The sequence below is a fragment of the Crinia signifera genome, chromosome 11 (assembly GCF_055691185.1).
Source record: "Crinia signifera chromosome 11, ASM5569118v1, whole genome shotgun sequence".
NCBI classification, from domain to species: Eukaryota; Metazoa; Chordata; class Amphibia; order Anura; family Myobatrachidae; genus Crinia; species Crinia signifera.
In genome coordinates this window covers 87,055,095-87,072,654 of record NC_139227.1, presented here as the reverse complement: position 1 = coordinate 87,072,654, position 17,560 = coordinate 87,055,095, and the positions used below count along the sequence as shown (strand labels likewise).

Sequence of the window (17,560 nt, the reverse complement as noted above, 5' to 3'; positions counted from 1 at the left end):
AAATAGAATACAGTAAAACCAAAAATGTATTAATTCCTTAATATCGATTTCAATTGTTTATATTGGTTGCACCTGGGAATATATTTCCATACCTATTAGTGTTCCTGTTTTACATGTATGCATGTTTTATTTAGAAACATAGGGGGGAATTTACTAAGATGCGAGTTCTATTTCACAAGGGATGTTGCTATGGGCAACAAATTATATACCATCTATTGATGTGTTTATACAACATAAATGCAAGACACCTCAAGATACATCATTTAAATATAAAAATATTCTGAAGTACGGAATAATCCGTTATTCAAAATTCTTCTGGTCCCGAGCATTTTGGATAAGGGATACTCAACCTGTACAACAAATTCCTCTGTTGCAAAACACTGACATTCATGTTTCCCAAGGACCCCACACACAGGCACAAGTGCCACAGACTTATTAATTCCACAAAAACTGCAGAACAGAATGACATTCTATGGCACAATATCAGAGCTGCATGGCTGTAAGAAATCCCTGCTCTTCTTTAGTACTTTCCAATGGGTGCACATCTGTTCTAGCTGTCTGGAAGAGGCTGTCCACTCCTAGATATGACTGATCAGGACGCTCCCATAGTGTGTCCATATGCAGAGAATATTCTATGACAAACCATACAGGGAGGTATTCAATTAGCCCCGGGGGATCCGGTTGGCATACATGTGTTCGTTATTCCGACAGTCGGAATACAGACGCCGGCCACAAGACCAGCATCGGGAAGACTATTCAATTTAACAGCCATCTCACTACTGAAATTGGGACTCAAGTGCAGAAACCCCAAAGATTTTTTTTTTCGCATGCAAAACATTATAGGAGTTTTTATGCAAATGTTACCTTACAGGATTCCACGACTTCTATGGGATATTCACCATAATTGAATACCTCCAACACCAGCAATTACCTAACTGAATACCCCCCTTAGAGTGATATGTGCAGCATAACTTATTCACCTAACATATTGGGACCTGCATGTCCAATGCATGAACACACTATGGAGGTTATTCTGGTTGACACACAGCGCTGTGAAGTTTGCAGCGCTGCGTGTCTTTGAAATCTTTGAGTACCCCCCTCCGCGCGCAGGTATCCCCGCATGGTTGCAAATGCCAAACATCCATTTGCAACCTTTGTGGTATAGACCACATAATTCGATGTTCACCGACCATCGAATGATGTGGATGGAGCACGCAATTCTCTCAAAACACTCTCAGGTGCCTTAGGTTTGCAGGCATCCTGTGCGTGGACAGGGCAGGCAGCTGACACCCAGTGATGTCAGCTGCCCGCCCTCCCCGCACCCATGTCATGGACGCAGTAGAATGGGAACACCCATGAAACGCTGGGCGTTCCCATGAGTGTAGCCCCCTAACTGCCACCCCACGCCCGCACTGTTGGGTGAGCATGGTATTGCACCCGGCGTCTGCACGTGCGCATGCGCCAAACATCGCTCACCATTGCGAATTCTCAACAGTGCGCATGAATATCACGTGTACGATATAACATATCAGACTGGAGATCTAATAAATGTTACACAAATCTATCTATCCAGATTGCTGCAGTGCCGGATTAGTATCTGCCCAGATTCATGCATATAGCCACACACCCATACACTTGCAACCTGTGCACACAGGGTGTTAGACATGGTGCTGGCAATCGGGCCCCCTACTCCGTAAGTGCCACATACACAGTAGCATTGTCAGAATGATGCCTGACGCAGTGCAGAGTATTTGGGGCCCCTTTATCATAGTATATTTGCAGATTTATCCCCAAGGTTAGCCACAAATATTACGTTTCTCTGGTATTGTATGATCTCCAATAGCTGCTGCAATCCCTCCATTCCCACATGCAGCCACATCCCCCATAGGATTCTATGGGGGATGTGATGCTGTCCTTCATTCTGGATATTGTCCCACACAGCTACCTCCATCTGAAAGTGGCAATAGCCCAATGTAGCCTGTGGGCTAGACATTGTGTAGCTGGCAGGGCAGAGAAGTGTCTGCCTGACCATGTATGCGCAGCCCACCTGGCAGAACACATCACAGGGACAGGCTCATATCAGAGCCCCTGTCCCTGAGGGTACAGATTTGTACATGCCGCTGATGGGATCACATACTGCAGTGCAATCCTGGGCGGTAATATCACGCCCAGATCACATTGAATATGTCATTAGTGGACCCCCTTTTGTCATCATGTGCACAAGTGCCATCTTACCAAATATCACAGGGAAGATGGCACCACAATGGAAGGTAAGGGGACGGGGAGGGGGGGGGAGGGGGGGGGGGGTGTTCGTGGCCAAAGTGCCATAAAGTACGAGGAGGGAACCTGATGGAAATTACACCAACCCATACTGGGTGAAAGTGATCCATCTGACACATGTATTCCTTAGCCATGCCACACTTCAGAATAGCACAGAACTCTGGCTATGTGCCCACAACACTGCCATGGACAGTGCACCAGCTACAGGAGAGCCAGGGACAGTGCTCCAGCTATGGGAGCGCCAGGGACAGTGAGTGCTCCAGCTACGGGAGCACCAGGGACAGTGCTCCAGCTACGGGAGCGCCAGGGACAGTGAGTGCTCCAGCTACGGGAGCGCCAGGGACAGTGCTCCAGCTACGGGAGCGCCAGGGACAGTGCTCCAGCCACGGGAGCGCCAGGGACAGTGAGTGCTCCAGCTACGGGAGCGCCAGGGACAGTGCCCCAGCTACGGGAGCGCCAGGGACAGTGAGTGCTCCAGCTACGGGAGCGCCAGGGACAGTGCCCCTGCTACGGGAGCGCCAGGGACAGTGAGTGCTCCAGCTACGGGAGCACCAGAGACAGTGCACCAGCTACAGGAGAGCCAGGGACAGTGAGTGCTCCAGCTACGGGAACACCAGAGACAGTGCACCAGCTACAGGAGAGCTAGGGACAGTGCTCCAGCTGCGGGAGCACCAAGGACAGTGCTCCAGCCAAGGGAACGCCGGGACAGTGCTTCCGTTATGGCACACTGTGTGCTAAATCTATTGTAAATCCAGGATACGGTCATTAGGTCTACACCAACTACAGTAGGTCGACAGGCATTGGGTCGACACCACTAGGTCAACAGGCAGCACGGTCGACATGGGTTTAGGTCGACATAGGTCAAGGTCGACATGGGTCTAGGTCGACAAGCATTAGGTTGACATGTGCTAGGTCGACTTGGGGTTTTTCACAGTTTTTTTGAGCCGACATGTGCCGACAGGCGGTATTTCATCACTATGGGGATGTAGAGGTGTATTGTGCTACCCTGCTGCCTCCACGCTGGAGGATTGCCAGCCTCCAAAAGAGACAATACCAAAAAAGAAGCGTTGGGCCCTCAAAGGTGCACATACAATATAATAAAATGTATTAACATATAGACATACATACATACATACATCAATAAAATTTCCGTAAGTTTACCTTGTACCATCTCAGGTAATATGATACATTAAAATCGTTTTACCAAGTTCAGCTTTTTAAAGAGACATCAACACAAAAGACAGCATTCGTCATATAGAGCACAAAATTAGTATCCAGAAAGATCCTTCTCAAATTGGGGATGTAGTTTAAATCCCGACGGTCGGGATCCCGGCGTTCAGAATCCCGACGATGGAATCTCGAACGCCAAAATCCCGACACTTTCTCCCTCCGTGGGTGTCCACGACACCCATGGAGGGAGAATAAATTAGCGTTCCGAGCGTAGCGAGGCACCGGGCCCGCTGCGTGGCGAGCGCAGCGAGCCCGCAAGGGGGGGCGATCCACTTCCCCCCCTTGTCGGGATTCCGGTGTCGGTGGAACCGATTGGTGGAATGCGCCACCGGCCCGCCCCCCCTCCGCAAATGACCCCCTGCAAGTATCATACTACACTAATGGCGGGCAGCGTGTGCCGGCGGCTGCCCTGCCTGGCACCTAGCTGCTGGTCCTGTCACTCGGCATACCTACAGCCAGGGGCGGATCCAGGATAAAATGACAGGGGGGGGGGGGGCACCATGATAAAAGAGGGTTTAGGTGGGGGAGGGGCGGTGTTAGTGGTGCCAGTGTACATGCTAAGTGAGCGGCAGAGAGAGGGTGGGAATGGGATTAAAAATAGGCCCTGGCATTTAAAGTACGCAGGCCCACCATGGTGACAAAAGTGAAGGATGTAGTTGTGCGCGCGCCGAAGGCGCGCTCCGGGAAATGGGGTGTGGCCACTCAACAGGGGGCATGTCATTGAGTGTAGTGTACAACACCATATACAACTTCTACACATTATGCAACAAAATACTAGACCCCATTATACTTGCCCCTTACACATGATGCCAAATGGAATGAGCCAAAATTTAAATAATGCCACATGGATTGTGTCAAAATTTACATCAAGCCACACGGATTGAGCCAAAATTCAAATAGTGCCACATGGATTGTGTCAAAATTCACATAATAACACACGGATTGAGCCAAAATTCACATAATGCCAAATGGATTGAGCCAAAATAAACATAATGCCATATGGATTGTGTCAAAATTCACATAATGCCACATGGATTGAGACAAAATTCATATAATGCCACACATATTGAGCCAAAATTCACATAATGCCACACATATTGAGCCAAAATTCACATAATGCCACACGGATTGTAACAAAATTCACATAATGCCACATGGATTGAGCCAAAATTCACATAATACCACACGGATTGAGCCAGAACTCCCATAATGCCACACAGATTAAGCCAAAATTCACAATACGTTTCATAAACAGGAACATTGTCCACCAAAGGCACGCATTAAACATTTACACCATAATGTCCATTGCACGTTAAGTTACACACCATTATGTCCATTACGTATTATGTCAAACACCATAATGCCTATTAAAAATTATGCTACATAAGTGCTGCTTATCTACATGCTCATTGCCAGAGGTTCCATGCTCATTGTCATGTGGGATTACATGCTCATTGCCAAGGGGAATACATGCTTGCGGTAAATGGGGGACAGCCGCCAGGCAGAAGTGATAGCCACTGACAGTGGCAGAGCCTGGCTGTATTCAGAGCACTGCAGGTCCCGGCTATTTGAAATAATACCCCTTTCACACAGTGGCGTAACTACATTTTGGGCGCCCCCCCCCCCGCGCCGTTAAAGGGAGGGTGCCCAGCCACTCACCCGCCCCTCCGCCCGCCGCCTGCCGCCCCCCCCCCCGCCTGCCGCTCCCCCAGGTAGCCGTCAATGCAGGTGGGGGGACGCTGCGGGGGACACAGAGGCGGCAATTACTTACAGATGAGCCGGGCAGGGGGAGCCGGGAGCTGTCACTGTCAGTACGTAAGGAGAAAAAAAAAAGCCCATACAATGAATCGGCAGCCTGTGATTGGCTGAGCGCTCTCTCAGCCAGTCAGCAATTGGCTGAGAGAGCGCTCAGCAGCCAATCACAGGCTGCCCATTCATTGTCTGGGCTTTTTTTTTTTTCTTCAGTACAGACCGCTCCCGGCTCCCCCTGCCCGGCTCAGCTGTAAGTAATTGCCGCAGCTGTGTCCCCCGCAGCGTCCGTCCCCCCAACCGCCTCGCAGCGTCCCCCCCACCTGCACAGGTAAAGACTGGGGATGGTGCGGCGGGGTGTAACGTAACTATAGCACTGCAGCCCCCGGCACCCGCACATGCATAGCGCCCCCCCCCCCGCGGTCGCGGGGGCTGCGGTGCTATAGTTACACCCCTGCTTTCACACCAGAAAATGCATTCCCAGGTTGGCCCCTTTTACACCAGCCTAGTCCCTGCATTTTCTGGTGTGAGGGGGAGAGAAAACCACCCCTCCCCCCCTTTAACCAGTTATCTTATTTAATCTTCGGAACCAACTGATCCATTTACATGAGACAAGTATCATATTGAAGAACTTTTGAGTGGGCTTTGAATGATTTTGGTCCAGTGAAACTGGAACGTTTGGTTCCAGAGTAATCTGCCCTCAAAGAACAAGAACAGCCTTGTTATATAAAAAGATTAGTTTACACGTAATATCTCTGGAACCGATTGACCGATATGGACCAGCCTGGTAACATATTGAAGGCCCAGCGATTTGGAATTGAATGAGATCAACCACAAGCTTCTGTGATGCCAGCGGGGGAACTGGCAGCCGTCGGAACCGGGTGGGGTTCGGAATTGACGGGTCCCATATTATCCTATGGGGAAAAAACGTTACAGCTTTGCCAGGCGATATCTCTGGTTCCCGGGGGGCTAGAGACACGGGGCTGGGCTCGTTGGAAAGTCCTGGTCCTCAGCTACAAAATGAAATGACACTGCCTACAGCCTGATGTGTGTTGCTGGACGCTGCTTGAGAGATCAGACAGGGCTGCAGGTCCGAGCACAGCACAGACACAGGCATGACGCTGGTGCAGGCTGCTTGTGTTCTCCGGGGCTGCAGACAGAGGATCAGAGGCTCACAGTCCCAGGGAAGCAGCTAGTATCTGGCACTTCTCACCTGCCAGCTCGGACAGCCAGCTTCTCCCTCCTGTATTGTAAAGTATTATCTTTAACCTTTGACTTGTGCACACACATCAGCTGACCCCCGTTATTGCCGCTGATGAGTGCACATGCACACAGATAGGAGGGAGGAGGGGGAGTGAGGGGAGGAAGCTACAAAGCTCTGTCCCTTAATTAAAGTAAGCATTCTCCCAAATACAGAAGTAAGAGACACAGGATAATATGGTGGTATTATTATCACTAGGCTGCCTAGACGTTACAGTGTCTTATATAGCGCAGCAGATTCCGTTACAGTGTCTTTTATAGCGCAGCAGATTCCGTTACAGCGTCTTATATAGCGCAGCAGATTCCGTTACAGCGTCTTATATAGCGCGGCAGATTCCGTTACAGCGTCTTATATAGCGCAGCAGATTCCGTTACAGCGTCTTGTATAGCGCAGCAGATTCCGTTACAGCGTCTTATATATAGCAGTAGATTCCGTTACAGTGTCTTATATAGCGCAGCAGATTCCGTTACAGCGTCTTATATAGTGCAGCAGATTCCGTTACAGAATACTTGCCTACTTTTTACAACTAATTTCAGGGAGATTATAGTTGGTAGCAGAATTTTGCACAGCACCCCATTGAGGAGGCGTGTCATGCTCCACCCAAAGGGCGTGTCTAATTCCATATATGGAGAGGTTGTGAAAAGAGATTGTGAATGTGGCAACTAGAAGCGTGGGGGTGTACAGCTATATCTGGAATCCTTTAAAATAACTTATATCCAAATGTAGATGAGCCCCAAAGCAGTTAGTAAGAGCTACTATACTTGCTAAAGTGCTGGAAATGGTGCTGTTGATTCAATGTAAATGTATCTGTCTCTCATTCCTTTTCCCTCCCAAAAATGTAACAGTGTAATGTGGGCTAGGTGACATGAGGGAGATTGCTAGACTAATGAGGGAGAGAGGGAGAGAGGGAGATTGCTGTTATTTCAGGGAGTCTCCTGCAGAATGCAGGAAGGGAAGGCAGCTAAGCGTTAAAGTGTCTTATATAGCGCATCAGATTCCTTTACAGCGTCTTATATATAGCAGCAGATAGCGTTACAGCGTCTTATATAGTGCAGCAGATTCAGTTACAGTGTCTTATATATTTCAAATGTAACATGCCAACACATGTTAGCCACGTCCCCAATTCATTACCGGGAGGAGGCGCGAAATATGCCCTTGATCCGGCATATCTCCCAACATGACCCTCCCCAGGAGGGACACATTGATTGCTCTGCTCCTGCACTTCCCTCTTTATAATTGCCATCACCTGTGTTGAAGCACCTTTCTTAGCAATTTACCTGTTCAAGACAGATGCATACCCTCCAAATGTACCGATTTTGCCGGTACAGTACCGTTTTTTAACAGTCTGTACCGGCAAAATCAGTTTGTACCGAATGTACCGCTTTTCTGTTACTGTGCGCCGCAAAAAATCATTCCTCTTCCTGGCTGTCAGTTCCTGGCCCCGCTCTGTGTGCTTGCTGTCCTGGTGCTCCGACTCTCCCATCTCCCCCTCCGTTCCCATGAGTGCATTGCGCACTCAGGGGAAAGATGTCTCTCTGCCCTCACTGTCTGCGCATGCGCAGACTGAGAACTCAGGGCACGATCTCTATGAGGGAGAGAAGGGTGCGCTGGCCACTGCCTGGCGCGCATGAGGGGGATGATCATCTCCACTGACATCTACGCTGCGCCCGCCGTCTGGAGCCTGTCACAGTTGAACAGCACAGAGTAGGTGACTCAGCCAGGCTGCACTAAATAATCACCCCAGCATCATCTTGTCACACCTGTTAAACTTTGCCTGCAGCTCATGTCACATAGTTGCTTGGTGGGCTGCTGCCATATTAAATAAGCATATTTAATATACTTATTTATTAAATAAGTATATTAAATATACTTATTTAATATGGCAGCAGCCCACCAAGCAACTATGTGACATGAGCTGCATGACACTTGTAGTAGTTGGTGCTAGGGATGGCCATCGACCATCAATGATTTGAAATCATCGATGGTTTATGGCCGATGTTGAATACTTTTGCCATCGATGGGGGAGAACCAGATGGTTTCCCTCCATCGATGGAACAGCAAAACGATGTTTTGCTTTTTTTTTTTCCCCAAAGTGACGGGACACGGAGCATAGCTCCGCCCCCCTGACACCCGTGAAGCCCCGCCCCCGTGTTTTGATTGGCCCACAGGTCAATCAATCAAACACAATGGATGACCATCGATATGTAAAAATATCGATGGTCATCCATTGCATAGTTTAACACTATCGATGGCCTGTTGCACCACTATCGATGGCCTGTTGCACCATCGATGGCAATGGCAACGATGGCCATCCCTAGTTGGTGCACAGTACACATTCGGAAAGGGACGTGGTTACACCCTTTTTGCCCATTGCCACGCCCCTTTGTTCGTGGTCACGCCCCTTTTCTGAATGTGTACCGATTTCTTATATTCAAATGTTGGAGAGTATGCAGATGAGGGTAATCATACATTCAGAGGAAAGCCCAGGAGCAGAGCATTGTGTCCCTCCTGGAGAGGGTGATGTTGGGAGGTATGCTCCGGGCACCATGGCACCTAGCAGCTACACCGCTGCCGTCACCTAACCCTTGAAAAATGGCCATCGTGCACCGACCAGGCATATCAATGGTAGTGAGTGAGCGATTCAGAATTTCAGCAGCTGCCTACAGGTGGCGCTCGCCGCTGACGGAAGTGACGTGTACTCAGGAGCCGGATACGGTCATGGTGCAGCAGCAGCAGCAGCAGCAGCAGCAGCAGCGGAGGATCTGCGCCAGCAGTGAGTGACCCGGCGGCGGGAATCTCTCCATTACCCCGGGGCATGGCGGCAGCGTCTCAGCAGCGAGCAGCGATTATAGCCGAGCTGGGGGTGATCCAGAACAGCACGGCCAGTCTGTAAGAGCCCAGTATACGCTCTCCCACAGTGACGGGTAGCCGCCAGTGAGAGGAATAGCCCCGCAGTGTATGCCCTGCTGAGCACTGTGCGCACGGTTGATGGCATTGCTGGGGGAGGGACCTGGGCTCTTTCGTGTATGTGTGTGTATATATATTACAGTGCTTGCGACCTACTGTATGCCCAGCAGCAAGCATAGCACTGTATGCACGGTAGAAAGCATGAAAGCATTGCTGGGAGAACCCAGGGGGCTATATTAAAAAATATATATATATATATATATATATATATATATATATATATATATATATCTCCCTCTCTTCCGTACCTTGCCTTCCCCATGTGCGGCAACAGTCAGGCAGAGCTGTATTAGAGCAGGGTCTTGGCTATTCGAAACTCAGGGTGGTTAGCAAGCCTGTCTTATCTCGTAGTCCGACCGCCAATCAGGAGCTACCTCTGCCCCCCCCCTGACTGCCGAACCGCAAGCTCCGATTGGCTGATGAGCCGGCTCGAGTTTTGCAATTGCCCTGGACCTTCTCTGATACAGTCGTGTGGATTGTCCGCTGTTCTGCCTGTCTGCTTGCCATTACTGCAAGCGCACCACTCTGCCCGTCCAGGGGAATTCTGGCCCGCACTTTACAAATCTGGTCACTATGGCAACCTGGCCCCGGGATTTGTCAAGCCCTGGTGTATGCGGCACACTATGCCTTGCAGCCAGCATACTATGGACAGATAGACGCAAGACTCACATCCTGCAAGCTCTAGATCACAGGTTCTCAAAGTCAGTCCTTAGGACCCCACACAGTGCACGTTTTCCAGGTCTCCTCACAGAATCAAGTGAAATAGTTAGCTCCACCTGTGGATCCTTTAAACTGTGTCAGTCAGTAATAAGTGCACCTGTCAGGTGACCTGGAAACCTGAACTGTGTGGGGTCCTGAGGACAGAGTTTGAGAACCACTGCTCTAGATTATCGCTATAGAGGTAGTATTGCAGTTTGCGTGTGTAATAATGCATTGTGTGTTCTAAAATGTTTTGCTCTTTTAGAGTGAAGTCTCTCAGGCTGTTGGTGGAGTTTACAGACCCAGAGAAAGGCCCATTGGTAGAAGCTCAGGACAAGGTACAGTAGAGTGACATTACATCCAGTGTGGCCAATTCTGTACACCTGCTATTACTTCTCATACCCTAAATGCATTGCAAATACTTAAAATGGAGGACTTAAAGATATTTCTTAGCAGTGCCCCCAGTGTACTTCACCCAACTCTGATACCAGAAGGTGGATGGTACCATACGTAGCTTCAACTGACATCTGTTTACCCTTTTCATTATTGAATGTTTCTCAGGTATAAAATGCATGGCTTATATTGTATCCAGAGATAGGCTTAACTGGTGTATTAGGCATCTTTGCCAACTACACATACTCTGGCAGTCCTTAAGATCTGACTCGTGGACCACTCTACTGTCCCGGCTGATATAATCCATGCTATAGTATTCCTGGTCAGAATCACCTTTATTGAAGGGCTGAGTAGCACAGATTATTGTGTACCAATTATTCATGGGAGATGCGTATAATTTGACTCTCAGCGAGGTGTTAAAGGTTACAAATAGAACCTGGTTAGTCGCCTCCGCTATGGCTTCTGGGCCCCCCAAACTGATTAAAAGGACCAGTAGAATGGGGCTACATCCGGGCACTTGTTCAGTATACCCCACCCCTATATGATACTAAGCAGTCACCACCTGTCAGGGAGATAATATAGTATCCCTCACGCCCCTTTAGAGATGCAAGGGAAACTTGTGGTGATCACACTGCTGCAAATGGCGGATAAGTGCGCAGTCTGCGGAACTTCCTGCAGAATTGAATAGCAAACTCTGAAGAATGTCTTCTCATGACACTCTCCTCTCTGGATAGAAATTCTATTTGTGCATATTAATTTGACATAATATAAAATATAGCCTTCCCAAAAGCTAGCTATGTTAGAGGCGCCATAATCCAATATTTTGTCTTACTTTCTGTATTTCTAAAGTACCATTAAGAAATTAATATTCCTGTTAGAGGAGTTGTAAAGCTTCAGTCTATTCACTGAACTCAACAGTTGAATGAGAGGCCATTAATGGTCTTCTCAAATTGTAAGTTTAATTTATATAGCGCACTTTCTCCCAACAGGACTTAAGGCGCTTTAATGCCATCATTCATATTGTAGTGTGAGAACCCTTCCAGTACAGTTCCACTTTAAATGGGGCATGTCTGACATTGAGAACAGGCAAAGCAGTGTCAGATATAACCTGGGTATACTCCTTATCATATGTCATACTAGTAAGCCCGCTCGAAGCAAAAGCTTCAAAAAGCTAGTCTGCTACCTTCTGTGTTGTGCATGTGTGAGATAGTTACAGTCAGTTTCATTATGTATTTTCTCTGCAGGCATCAGAGTCTTTATCTGTCTGGAGAACACTGTTTACTTCTGCTGCTCCTCCATTACCCCAGGACTTGAATAATGTCTGAGTCTGAAGAAAAGGATGACCCTCCCAAGCACTTCAGTGCTTTCGCCTATGACAGCCACCTTGATCCCGGCACTCTATCACTTAGCGAATCTGATCCTGAATTGTCAGATGATGCCGAGGTGGCTTCTCTGACCCCAGAAGAAGAGGAAGATGATGATGTGGAGGACCCTAAGCAACAGGGTGTACAAAAATCTTTTGGCCTCCCTTTCACCCTGAAGGGTACAGATGCGAGCTTCTCCCAACGTAGCCGCGGCATCTTTGAAGGTCTACAAGAGTTACAGAAAAGTTCTCCTCTTCCCCATCGTAATATAAAACAAAAACGTAAGGTGCCGTCTAGTTCACTGCAAGAGGTGACCAGGGAAATCTCTGATTCTGTCACGGCTGAGCATGCAGGGACAAAGAGCGAAGCGGTGACCAAAAATGCAGGTAGAGCAAAACCCTTAGCACCCGCGGGTCGCGTGCCGGATTATTTAGAGCATCCAGAGCGCTGGACTAAATACAGCCTGAAAGAAGTGCCGGACACCAGTGACCGCACCAATCGCAATACAGCTCTTAACTTCCTGACAGAGCTACACCAACGAAAGGAAGCTAAGGAGATTCCAAAGAAAACAAGCACACTACCCTTCAACCAAGACTCTTCTAGTTCCGGTGAGGGAAGAATCCTATTTTCAAGGCCCAACAAAGAGGGCCAGGGGAACAAAGATAAAAGTGGGCTGAATTTAGGACCTTTGCACATGTCTGAGTCCTGGGGCGATGAAGGAAAGGAAGAGGGTGAGTCCTGGGGCGATGAAGGAAAGGAAGAGGGTGACCTAGTGGGGAACCAGGCAAAGATTGAAGACGTGGGATTTGCTGGGTTTAAGAAACGCCCCCGGAAAAATATTCGTCCAAAAAAAGGTGCAGTCGAGGAAGAGGATTCCCCTTAAGGAGATCTAGGAAAACAAAGTACAAGATATTGGAATAAAAGAACATCAATATGTGGTAATATAATAAAAAGTAAATTTTGGTGTGAATTTAGTATTAAAACAATAGTTGAAAACCAGCATTGCAAAGCTCCGTTTTATATTATGGTTTTAATCCATAAAATCCTCAAGTCCTCTTTCTGCACTCTCCATAATAGATTGCCGTTTGGACATCACCTTGATCAATGCACCATTCTATGTTTAAGAAGAAGACTTGAATCCCATCTGTCTTGTGGCCCTTACTTGGACAGCTCTTGCAAACCTTGTGATCGCGTCCTGCTGCAGCAACGTGACGTGAAAAGTAAATTAGAGCAGCCAGGAAATAACATGCTCTGAAGAGTTTCCATTTCAGCAGAAAATAAAATACTTAAGGGTTCTGCAGCATTTATTTATGCAAGGGCTGCACATGGTACTTGAGTATTCCAAGTAAACAATCTTATTTAATAAATGTATTTTTTAAGAACGCTGTATTTTCTGACATCGTGTAATAACGGCGGTCATAGCAGTCTGCAAATGCACAAACACATAAACATGACACAAAGAAACATTAGATTAGAAGTTCATCTATAGAAAATAACCATTATACCTCTAACACTGGAGATTTCAGTATCCCAGGTTTGACTCTGGACACTGGTTGGATCCGGGGATTCAGATATGCCCAGCCCTTTTACACTGCAGCTGCTCCTGGGTCGATTGTCGTTCACAAAGGACGTTGGAGGTGACGTAATCTCTGAACCTGCCAGTCAGCAGCCTTTTAGGCAATACCGGTGTCATGTATGACCTGGATCTGACTTTCACACTGCAGCTGACACAGTTTGGACCCAGGAGTAATGGAGTGAGTTCAGGGAATTTTGTAAGCAATCTGACCAGATGGCTTAGAAAATGCTCCTACAGTGATCCGCTATGACCCTAACAGCGATATGTTAAGAGTCATAGCGATGTGCGGTCCCACGCGCCGCTATCGCATGCTGGATAAATCTAGTTAATTGCCGGGCAGGGACAGATCACTCAGCACACAGCGGTAAGACATCGCTGTTTACTGAGCAATCAAGCATTGCTCAGAATGCTCAGCAAATCTCCCCCTGTGTAGGCCCCTTTACCCTGGTTGCCACCCAAGTTGCATGACTTAGTGTGACACCAGGAATTGTGTTGTGTGGACTTGCCCCAGAAAATAACCCTGGTTCTCATCTCAGTGTGAAAGGAGAATACTGTAAGTGCAATAATAAAGGCTTTTACATGTAACTGGCTTTGGTAAGGAGTTTAAAAATCCAATGAAATACATAGAAATATAAAGTTGTTTCTCTTTGAGAATATGGGCTAATATATAATAGCCCATTATACCAGACTTGGGTATAGTTCCGGGGTTTATTAACAGAGTGTACAGAGATTTCTGCCTAATAATAAGTTTTATTGAGAATCAATGGTGTGGAATATTTTTGTTGTGACCAATTGGGCGATAAAGGAAAGGAAGAGGGTGCAATCAATTGCGCAGTTTTGTGTAAGAAGTGATGCGTGTGTACTGCTTATGCCAAGTTCTCTACTGGATCTTTGGTGTTCTTGGGCTTAAAAAAAAAATGTAAAAGCGCAAAGGAAAAATAGTTTAGTGCGCTAATGTAGAAACCATCCTAAATACCGTAACTTGACAACAGTCAAGCTGTACCAGTCATGTGGCCTCCCATTAGGAACGGTAAAGTGTGTTGAATGCAGCGAGGTACTTGGCCAGGGCCTGGTGTTCGAATGCGGTACTCTAATTGTGGGTTGACATTGTTGACCTAATATACTACACAACCTGGCAACAAGCGGGATATTCTTTACTTTTACTTGGACATCTGAGATTTAGAGGCAACACCAACCAGCTAAAAAATATTGGCATTCACATTATGGGAAAAAAATTGTAGAAAAACCTCACACTTACAAACTCATGCCCTACTTATTAACAGTGTAGCTGTTCCATTGAGTTCTTGTTAGGAGTATGTGTCACTGGATTAAAATATAGGTAAAGCTTTTGCGACTTACATTCCAGTTTATCTGCTAAAGAGGGCCTACAGTCAGTATTCTCATTGATATAGCGCCGCAAGGGATCCACTGCACCCAGATAGAGTTTATATGGCGCAAACTGACTTACAGTATAGGACAGGGCTGGCAAATCTGTGGTTCCAGCTGTTGCCACAGTTTTGCTATTTGGTAATGCTAAAACTGTAGTAGGGCATGCTGGGATGTGTAGTTTTACAACAGCTGTAAAGCCACAGTTTGGCCAGGTCTGTCCTACACTGTCTTGAACTGTAAATCCCCATTTTCTTGTTTTGTGCTGTGCACTGGCAATCGGACAAGTTTTGCTCGATTTGTCTTCTCAATACTGAATAAGAACCTACAGTACATCCAGCCCCTAAAGTCTTTTTGGACAGTGGAGGGTCATTGACTGTAAGAGTGAGGACAAAGGGTCTTGCCTGACTATTACCACTAAACATAGTTGGACTACCACAATATCTATTGATTTGAAGTGGAGGGTTTGGAAGTATCAAATTCTCTAAATAAAAGGATGAAGATTTCTACGCTGTAAAACTCGGAAACAGTTGACGCCAAGGAACAGTACAAAACCCCTTTTATAGTGTGGAGGATAAGTAGTATTGCATGTGAGGTGGCTATCATTGAACATACTCCCTTAGCTGAGTGGGTATCATGTACAAAGCCAAATTGGTGGCTTGTTAAGATAAGTGGAAGCCAGTGCCGAAGCTGATCCATCATAATTTTTGCAAATAACTTAATATTGGTAATAAGTAGCATGATCGGGTGAATAAACTAGGGAGGCTTTGGGAGTAAAATCGTATCGCTGGGGCTGGTATTTCTGCCAGCTAATTGTGTAAAGTGTAACCTATAGATTTGGGAATGTTGTGTTTTTCAGGGCTTGGTACAGTAAATATCACAGCATTGCAATTCCCATAGAAACCTATGGGAGCTGCAGGCAGGAATAGCAGGATCACAGCAGGTTTCATAGATGTATGCTGTAGTCCTATTATAAGGTGTGAACACGCTATATGATATCATTAGCAATTTTCCCGTATACTGCCTATGCTCCTGGACAAATGATTTAGTGCATACACAGTGAACGATGTTGTACAGCGGCCACATCCAGGAACATGTTTTTATTGACAAAATAGTAAGGATTTGACTGCATACGCATGATAGCGTTGGCAATATCATTATGCATCTTGTTAATCTCATATAATGTAGATTAAAAAAGGTGTTCCTGGGGTACTTGAACACCTGGTATGCAGCAGAACGGTTGGGGGGTACTTGTAAATAATATTGTTAATTGCGGAAGAAGAGTAAGAAGTCTCCTGTTGCCATTGAGATGAATCACGTTGCGTCACTTGCGGTTCCACCTGCAGCACCGTCCGCATCTTCTTGTGCTTTGGCCGACCAGCAGGCCACTGGGAGCTACATGCGCTATCCTCAGACATCAGCGTTCATCTGCCTCACGCTGTCATGGGTGGAGGGAGCAGCGGTATTGATCCTTCAGGCGTTAGCGGGAACCCTGGAGACAGAACACAGCCAGCGGTCAGACACAGAGGGACCAGACTTGTGACCGCACACTACTCCGCTACTCCTTAATATAAAGAAACGCATGGCGCACGCAAATATCCACAGCGTAAGTGCTGCGGATATTTAAAATTGAGAGGAGGGGGTACTTATAAATGAAAAACCTTAACAAGGGGTACGGGAGAGAAAAACGGTTGGGAACGACTGCATTAAGGTGATACTAAATATTTGCAGTTACCCCTGAAAATAGGTATTTGGGGGGAATAAGCCACAAATATTTAATGATAAACAGGCCACAGAGGGGGAACATATAATGAGTCACGTAGAGGATAAGTGCTGTACATAAAGTAAATGCTCAACAAGAGCTGTTGGTTTTTCAAAAAGGAATTGGCAAAGTAGAACAATTCTATTTGATGTAGAAGAATCGCGATCACTGTATAGTATATAGCCTCTGTCAGAGAGGTGCCTACCTGTCATTGCAGAGGGATTATGCATTTTATTCAGTGTAAGCTTTTTTTTCCCATTTTTTTTATTTTCATTTACTCCTCTGTCTTAGAAGGGTATTCCATGTTGGGGCCCAACAGCCGTGACCCTGCCCCGTTCTCGGTTTGCTCAACCGAGAATTTGCAGGCGGGATTCAATGTCCCACCTGCCGGGGGTCGAGAAGGGGGCATGGCTGCAAGAAGCGGCAGGGAATCGGCGAGCTGCGGCCGGGAGATCAGTTCCCAGCCATTCGGCTGTCGGGGAAGACCGCATTAAATGGGGCCCCGCAGCCAACTCCCCCCGTCGGGAATGGTTGCGGGAGATTGAATACCCCCCTTAATATCATGTATTTAATTTTAGCAAAAAAAAAATACTGTATAAAAGCAGGTATGTTGACAAAAATGCACAGACGTCACAATATGAAAATTAATAAAGATAGCATGTGCCTGTCATATGCATAAGGGACCTGCACACATAAAGCCCGCGTGACTGGGAGCTGTATAGATTTCAATTTGTCTCCTTTTGCACACAATTTTTAATTGGGTAATTGGTGGTAGTGGCGTTGCAACCACTCATGCATGTATTCTCAAAGGCCCCCCCCCCCCCCATCGATGTCAAAACTATTTTAAATCAACCATAAATCATCAATGATTTCTAATAATCGATGGCCAACCC

General features: G+C 47.0%; 1 protein-coding gene across 3 annotated transcripts; it reads left to right on the top strand.

Annotated features, from left to right (window-relative positions):
* The first annotated feature begins 9,194 nt into the window (after positions 1-9,194).
* Positions 9,195-13,325, top strand: TSSC4 (tumor suppressing subtransferable candidate 4). Of its 3 annotated transcripts, XR_014465846.1 has the most exons (4): positions 9,195-9,293; positions 10,452-10,524; positions 11,824-12,881; positions 13,021-13,325. XR_014465846.1 is itself a non-coding variant. In XM_083165567.1 (3 exons), the coding sequence occupies exon 3, from the start codon at positions 11,897-11,899 to the stop codon at positions 12,824-12,826; it is 930 nt and encodes a 309-aa protein (XP_083021693.1). In that variant the 5' UTR covers positions 9,195-9,293; positions 10,452-10,524; positions 11,824-11,896; the 3' UTR covers positions 12,827-13,325. The 3 variants fall into 3 exon arrangements, 2 of the variants coding, with proteins under 2 accessions (XP_083021693.1, XP_083021694.1); XM_083165567.1 differs by having other exon boundaries at positions 11,824-13,325; XM_083165568.1 differs by having other exon boundaries at positions 9,272-9,409; positions 11,824-13,325.
* The last annotated feature ends 4,235 nt before the right edge of the window (positions 13,326-17,560 follow it).